The sequence below is a fragment of the Opisthocomus hoazin genome, chromosome 4 (genome assembly GCF_030867145.1).
Source record: "Opisthocomus hoazin isolate bOpiHoa1 chromosome 4, bOpiHoa1.hap1, whole genome shotgun sequence".
Taxonomy (NCBI): Eukaryota; Metazoa; Chordata; class Aves; order Opisthocomiformes; family Opisthocomidae; genus Opisthocomus; species Opisthocomus hoazin.
In genome coordinates, this window is record NC_134417.1 from 44,651,667 (window position 1) to 44,659,232 (window position 7,566).

At 46.6% G+C, this 7,566-nt stretch overlaps 1 protein-coding gene across 2 annotated transcripts in view; it reads left to right on the forward strand.

Annotated features, from left to right (window-relative positions):
* ULK4 (unc-51 like kinase 4) overlaps positions 1-7,564 on the forward strand; it is a 276,626-nt gene extending 269,062 nt beyond the window's left edge. For both annotated transcript variants that reach the window (XM_075418820.1, XM_075418821.1), the window contains exons 36-37: positions 2,421-2,509; positions 5,497-7,564. In XM_075418820.1, coding sequence (XP_075274935.1) covers positions 2,421-2,509; positions 5,497-5,581 — 174 coding nt within the window. In that variant the 3' untranslated portion in view covers positions 5,582-7,564. The remainder of the gene's footprint in view (positions 1-2,420; positions 2,510-5,496) is intronic.
* Positions 7,565-7,566: the final 2 nt, after the last annotated feature.

Below are 7,566 nucleotides of genomic sequence, written 5' to 3' on the forward strand. Positions count from 1 at the left end.
TCGTCAATCCGTACAGCCGCGTGTCGTCTGTGCGAGTCCTCCGCCTGTTCGTGCAGGTGGCACTGCTGGCCGGCCGGCTCTGCGCTTCACCCGCACCCCGTGGCTCATGTGGAGCTGTCAGTTGATGCTCTCAAGAAAACGTGTCCTGAATTTGTTTTAGTCTTAGTTTAAGCAGTCTGCAGGCCGCGCGTGTTGTTAAGGGCCTGATCCTTTCCCTCCTTGTGCACCACTTTTACTGCTGAAGGGATCTTATTGAAGCATTTTATTAGTTAGGGGAGTAGCCCCTATGGATAGGTATCGCAGAAGCCTGTTGCTTGTGGTTGCAAGCTGCTCTGATTGATGAAGTCTGGTAGGGAGATGGGGTAGATGATCTCATGGGTGTTTCTGTTTGTTTGTTATGATTTCTATGTGTATAAAGCGGCTTTAATCCTTTCCATTGAAATGCATTGTATCTGCAGAAATGTATTCTTAATAAAGACACAAGGCATGCTGCAAGACGGGCAAGCTTATAGTCAGACCCTATGACTCAGTTGGACTAAGTTATCACTTGAAATAGAGCATTTTAGATTAAAAACTCTTTCTTGGTACCAGATTTTATAGTTGAGCATATTTTGAATGTTCTGTCTATGTATGAGGCACAAAGGCTAATTTGTTAAAAGGCTGTGAGGGTTGCGCAGATGTCAGCGCCCAAGAGTTAGGATGTATTAGTATTAGAGGTATCTGTAACCTTTATCTGACCTTGTAGTTTTATGGAGCATCATCCAGTCCTAGGGACCTTCCTCCCCCCGTGACCTCTGGCTCTTTTAAGCGTGCAGGATAAACAAGGGGCAGGGATGTGGCGAGTGCAGAGAGCGTGGCAGCGGCTGGTGAGCTGCAGAAGTTGTGGGGCAGCGTTTGGTAGAGACACAAGCACCCTTTAGCAATAAAAAGCAACATCGCGTGGTGAAAGCACTTTTCTCCCTGTATTGCAACTGTATTGCTGCTGTTACATGTGGTGGTGTTCTCACGTTCAGAGCCCAGATTACAAAACATGTTCTGTGTTTAATGGGTGACAAATTTAGAAGAATGGATTACTGAAATATAAACTGAAAGGGCCAGATATAAACATCGAGAGAGTAAAAAGGTTTAATGACCTGTAATCAGGATTTACCAGTGATTTGTGCTTAGGTAATGGCATCACTGTTTTTTTCCAACACACAGGATACATTTTAGTTTACTTCAGACAGGTCCCTGTTCCCTGTTACTGCTTAACTTACAGGATGTTATGATTATAGATGTAGTGACACTGTTGTTGCAGAATCGCTGCTGATAAATGATGGTGGGATGGCAGCTGTAAATATAGCTTCTCTTGTGATTTAAGAGGGAGATGTGAAAGTGTATTGCCCAGATGCTTGATCAATGGCAAACAGGGCCAGCCGCAGCATGCTAAAGCTTAGAAGTCCTTGCCAGATTTTGAGATTAGAAGTTGTCATTTCGAGCATTAACTCCTCCAGTATCAAAGCAATCAGGTCCTCCTTTTCCTTTCTCTTCAGCCAAGATTTATTTACCTTTACAAGCAGGAACTGACATGCAACCCTTTTTCTCAGTTATTTTTTGAGATACAAGAGCTTCTTTAGCAAGCTGCCAAGTATTCAGTGTCTGTCTGTGCCACAGTGCCACGCAGCTGCATGTCATGTCCCCCGTGACCTTCCCATTCACCTGCTTAACTGGTCAGGAAATGTGCAGCCGCTGGGAGCTGTGTAGTTGTACTACTGCAGGCTGGAGAAACAATAAACCAGTCATTACAGATTAGTGTGATAAAACACACCAGCAGCAAAATCAGCTATACTCAGGATTCACTTGACACAAAGGGGTATAGAGCTTTGGTCACTCAGTCCCCTGCTCCGTAGGTGATGGTCCTCTGCAGGTAATATTCCTAATGACAGATGAGGGGCGATAAAAATTTCAATATGCAACTGCTAACATTGCAGTGATTTTAGCCTGGCTTCCCTCAGAGAAATCCCATGCGTCCTGATCTGAAGGCTGATACAAGCTTGGTTATTTTTTCCCTGAAGTGAGAAATGAAAATAACTGCCTCCCCAAGATCTCCCTGGGATTTGGACTAAATGGGGCTTGTATTTGCATTGATACTAAGGATGAAATCAGGACTGGCAGACTGTGATGTGTGAATTTGCAGGCATACAGGGACTCGGAACAGCAGTGAATCTCGTTAGTTAAGCCAAGACATTTTAGATGGTCTGTGCCTAAAATTCAGTCCTGTTCAGTAAAAGGGACTTTCTCTAGAGTCTCTTTAATGTCACATTCCATTTACAATTGTAATAAATGCTAGAACTTGTTTCCTTCTCCCCTATCCCACAAAAAAATGACAGAGAGGAATTTCTCGCTAAGCCTTTGATAACGGTTCTTTCTTTTTGTTCCAGATAACTTCAAACGAGAAGTGCTCAGAGAGCCTGAAGAATGATGGTGATGCTCTTATCAAAGCTCTGGAGAGCCTGGCCCAAACTGCCAGGTGAGTTCCCTCAGGCTTCCAGGAATTTCCAGGGCTGAGAGCCCTCGCCTCCTCCTTTGTCTGTGATGATCTTCTCCCGTAATCGCCTTCTGTGCAGTATAAGCTTCTCAGATTTCTGTCCCTGGCCCCCTCCCCGCACTGCTGTCCTCCAGACTCCTCTCATTCAGAGCTGACTGGTGTTGCGGCCGCTTTGCCATTATCGTGCTTTGATCCCCAGCCGCAGAGTGCTTGGCAAAGGTGTGTGCATGTGACCATTTTTTTTTTTTTTTTTTAGATATATTATTTTATTCCAAACACTTGGTCTCTACAACCATACACTGGTCAGTGGTTCTCGGTGGAGTGGGCCAGAGGCACAATGCAATGGTTGTGCCCTGTTTAAAAATAATTGTGTTTGGTGCCCTTGCAAGTTGATTACTTTCAAACACGCAGCTGAAGAACAGAACTGCTCTTGTTCAAGAATACCTGTGGCTGCTCTGAGAATGTGCGAGACTTAGGGGAAAGCTGTGGCCTCCTCTGTGAGAACACAGGTTGGCCAAACTTCTGAGTTGGCTCATGTCCCATAGACTTTCCCTCATCTAATCCCCCTTGGACATGCAAATGAATGAATTACTGTTCTCTGCCCCTCCAAACAAATTTTATGCTCCTGCCGTGGGCTGTTAGGCTGCGTTTCACCCCTGGTTGAACTAAAATTCATAGGAGAAATTGTAGTTTGTAGATCAGCTTTTGAAACACTAAGATAATTTTTTCAGTGCTGTTTGTACTCCCAAATGCAGGCTTTAAATGGGTCAGTTGTTTGGGAAAATTGACTCCTCGATATTATGGCAGGGTGTACCCTGTGTTGGAAGGAAAGGGGCATGTGGGCAGATGCGGAGAGGAATTGTTGGGACACAGGGAGTGTAAGCGATGCACACCGAGGACTAACTAAACCTGTCGAGAACAGCCTGCATCCCTCTCGCATACTCAGCTGCTGACTCACGGGTTTTTGTATGACACATTAAATTCTCTAACTAAAATAAAATGTCAGCTCTCCCCAAGGGAGACACTGGCACCATCACTGAAGATGACAGTGGGGAAAGACGGAGGTTTCTTCTTTTAGAACTGGTTTTCACACTATTTTGTAGCATTTCAGCATCAGATGCACTGGACAGCCCAGTCGCTGTCTTTGAGTCTGCTTTTCTGGCTTCCTCTAATTGTCTGTTATCTACACATTTCTGTGCTCAGCAAACCGTGTATTACAGAGCCCCAGATAAACAGCACTGGCTCTGATTTGACACAAGGTGCCCAGCAGGCTGAATTCTAGCTGATGCCAATGAATGAGAAGTGTTTTGATACGCTGGGGTAAGCCAAGTTCCTCTGCTGTGCCAAGCTCCTGCACTGCAGCAGCAACAGTGGAGCCCCCGAGAGCTCATGGGTTTCTTTTCCTCCCCTCCTGTAGGGAACACGCGTCCCTATCCATTCACCTGCGGAGGGTGCTGGGCGGGATTCGACCTGCATCTTGGGGCCATAGTGGCCTCAGACATGGATAAGGCGGCAACGGGCAGGCAGGAGAAGCCTGGGGTTAGCAAGCTTTATCAGGCTTAGCTGAATGGCCATTTTGTTTATGGAGGTTATGGATGTTCTGCCATCTCCCCAGATTCCCTTGTGGCATCTGTCCCAGAATATTCCTTGTGACCTAATAAACTTGGTCTTCTTACCTGTGCTTTGAACGCCGTTGAGAAGCCTCTCTGGTGTCTCATGCAGTACTGGCAACGTTTTAGAGAAGGCTACAGCCGAGATCCTGGATCCAAGCCACCCTCTGAGTAGTCTGAACTCCCCGGCCCTTCCACCCACATATTATCACAGGGTTGAAGTGACCGAGGAGTGTTTTTGCTTTGCTCATTTTTTACAGAGAGGTTTCTCATCTGTTGCTCTGCCCGTGCGGCAGCAGGAGGACACCAGCCCAGCAGTCACGCGCCGAGAGAGGGGCACTGCTTGGATCGCAAGCTGCTTTCGGTGCTCTCCTGCTGCCGTGTCGCAGCCGTGGAGTGCCGAGCTCTGTCTCCACGATGCACCCTCGGCTGGTCAGAGCAGGCAGTTTGCAGAGTGACACATGACCAACCCATTCTGCTTAGCAGCCACGTGGAATCAAATCTACACTTTAAAATGTGGGATCGTAGCCATTTATTTTTCAGTGAAGACAGTTGCCAAGATGAATTTGTTTCACAGAACTGAATTTGCTGGTTTAAACTGCTGCTCATTAAGACATTGGCTTACATTGTGTGGATTGATCATCTGGATTTCCTAGCTAGTTCTGCGTTCCCCAAAACATGAGTGTTGGTAGGCACTTGTCATTAGCAGCAACCAAGGAAGCTGCAGACTGATCTACTGGTGTTCTGTCTAAGCTAAAGATGAGGGGTGGTAGTCAATTAAAAAAAAAAAAAAAGCCTCTGTTTCAATGCTAGAAAAAACATGTTTCCAGAAAGAAAAATTAGGCAAAATACATATAATTAAAAAATTAGGTGAGGAAGCACAGGGGGAAGACCCCACTGTTGAATCTCAACCCTGCAGAGCTGTGTGGTGGGGCAGTCGGTCTTTCTTGCAGGGGGTGAGCAATGCCTGGAGTGGCACTGCCTCCCCGCGCGGAGCAGCGCTGCGGCAGGAGGGCTGTGTGTGTGAAAACGCATCTTTCTGTCAAGCTCGAAATGTGTGTGGGGGGGAGGCGTGCTAAAGTATATCTTCTTTTTACAGACGAGATTGAGTGAGGCAGCAGTTACTGTGCATTTGAGCTGAAATTCATTTTTGTACAAGATTTGAAACCGGGCAGAATCACTAGTTGCATGTTACTGCTAAGTAAAGAAAACATTCAACTTACAGAAAAGCGGGATGGATATACAGTGCAGTTAAAGGCTATTAAGAGCTTTCCAGCATGGATAAAGGCAAATGTGGAATTTGAACAAAACGTTTTCCCCTGAGTATGTCTAATAGATATTACTTGTTTTAATTCCTAGTTCTCATGCTGATGTTGCTGTTGCTTCCTTGGCATTCGAAATTCTGAGAACGGTGGGACATGAAAATAGCAAGACTACCAAGTGAACCGTTTTCTGACCGGCCTACCAAAATGCAAAAGTTGTGTATGCTGCTCAGCGCCTCGGTCCTGCAGGAACACCATCAAATGAGCAGACGTAACTAATTTAGCAAGCTGAGCCGTAGCTGTGTATGGCAAATGTGTGAAATTGGGAAGCTTCAGGGAGGGGAAAAATAGTTTAGGGAGGATGTGTTTGTTTTTTAAACCTCCGTAAGGATGAACTCTTGGTTACTACTTTACCTTGCTGGTGTTATGTGCTGTAGCTCAAGTATTTGACAGCCAGTTTGAGAAGAGCAAATTAAATAAATAGTAATTTCACAATATGGCCATAAAGTGCGTTCACCATTTTAAGCTGCTGTTAGTAATGTTTGTTTTTATTTTTGACCAGGTGAATGCCTTGGCTGTTCATCATGAGGGGGTCACCTCATGGCTATGACTGGCACTAGACAGTACCTTTTTATCAAGAAATAGAATATTCTTCATCTCAGGCAACCAGCATCAACCCCTGTGATCACACAGAGGCTCTGTGTGTGTGTGTGTGTGTGTGTGTCTGCAGCATGAACACAATAGATTTCATCAGGTTTTTAGCCATAGCAGAGGCTTTTTTTTGTGAGACTGGGTGCTCCACTGTTGCCTAGCACTGCACAGCTTAAGCTGCACTGGTGGAGGGTTGGTCTCAGCTGCCAACACTCCTCTCTCGTTGAAAATCGGTGAGACGATGAGCCTGGCAGTTTGTCGTTTATCCCCGGTAAAAGCTGATGCTCTAGGAAGGGTCCTCTAGAGCCAGCAGATGCCATCGTGTCTAAAGAATTAAGTTTTTCTTCTCCCCAGGTGCCCTGTGCAAACGTAGCATGGCCTTAATGTTTGTCTTCCAAAGCAGCAGCTGCGTGTTCCTACCACATGTACCGTCTGGCACCGCAGGTGCCTCCATGCGAGCGGCTGCTACAAGCCTGCTTCTGGACAGCCCCGCACTCCAGAGTAGGTGGAGGCAAGCAAACACCCCTCGGGGCACAAACTGATTTCATCGTGTGTATTTGATAGGAATTGTTCTCTTATGTTACTTTAAATATCATTATCCATATCTTAACAGCTATGAAAATGTTAAGTTTAATTATAGAAATGGTGAAAAGCTATGTGGTGGCTATTAATTGGTAAAGAGTTTTCTAGTAGTGGTCTTCTAGTGTGAGTGCAGCTGAGAGTAACAAGGCTGAACGACTGGGTGAGGCTTGCCCCTCCAGAGGGGCCGTGCCTTTGCTCTGCAAGCAAAAGGCAGGGGCAGGCTGTTCAGCAGTTCTGTTCAGCTCCTATCACCTGGGGATCCTAACCTGAGCCATGAGGCCTGGCAGCCAAGACCTGCTGACCTTCTGCTGGCAAACTGCTGCACTGAAGTACAGCTGCCTGGCAGTGTTGGCTCTGGGCAGAGGCTGGAGGCAGTGGCACGGTGCAGATGTGCACAACCTATGCCTTAGCCAGCAGTTTAAGAGCCACTGTCCCTGCTTCCAGCTGCGCAGGTGCAGCCTCAAAAGAAGTCACACGCAGGTCCTATCTCACACAGTAACTGAAGACTGAGGGTACCTGAGAATGACAGTTTATAAGCAAAGGACCTTCATCCAAGCCCAGTGACAGCACACACCTTAAGACACACGAAGTACTCTGCTGTTCTTCCTTTTTGAAGCCCAGAACTAAGCCTGGGGTAGCAGGCCAGGCACCAAGTGTAGCTGCGCCTCACATCTGGCTATACCTGCCTCACGCTGAGGAACCAGGAAACCAGGAACGCAAAGCGGCAGCAGGTCCAGCAGAAGCATGCTGCCTCCGAGGGGAGCAGGGGGCAGCCTCTGCACACGGGACTCCACAGGGAAACTGTTCCATAGGGGGATGAAAGAGGTAAATGGGTCTTAGCTTTCCTCGGCTGAAGGTGGTGTGCAATTCCAGGACAATTCTCAGCAACTTGTTAACAAACAAATATACTTTATGATCTGAAATAATTTCACAC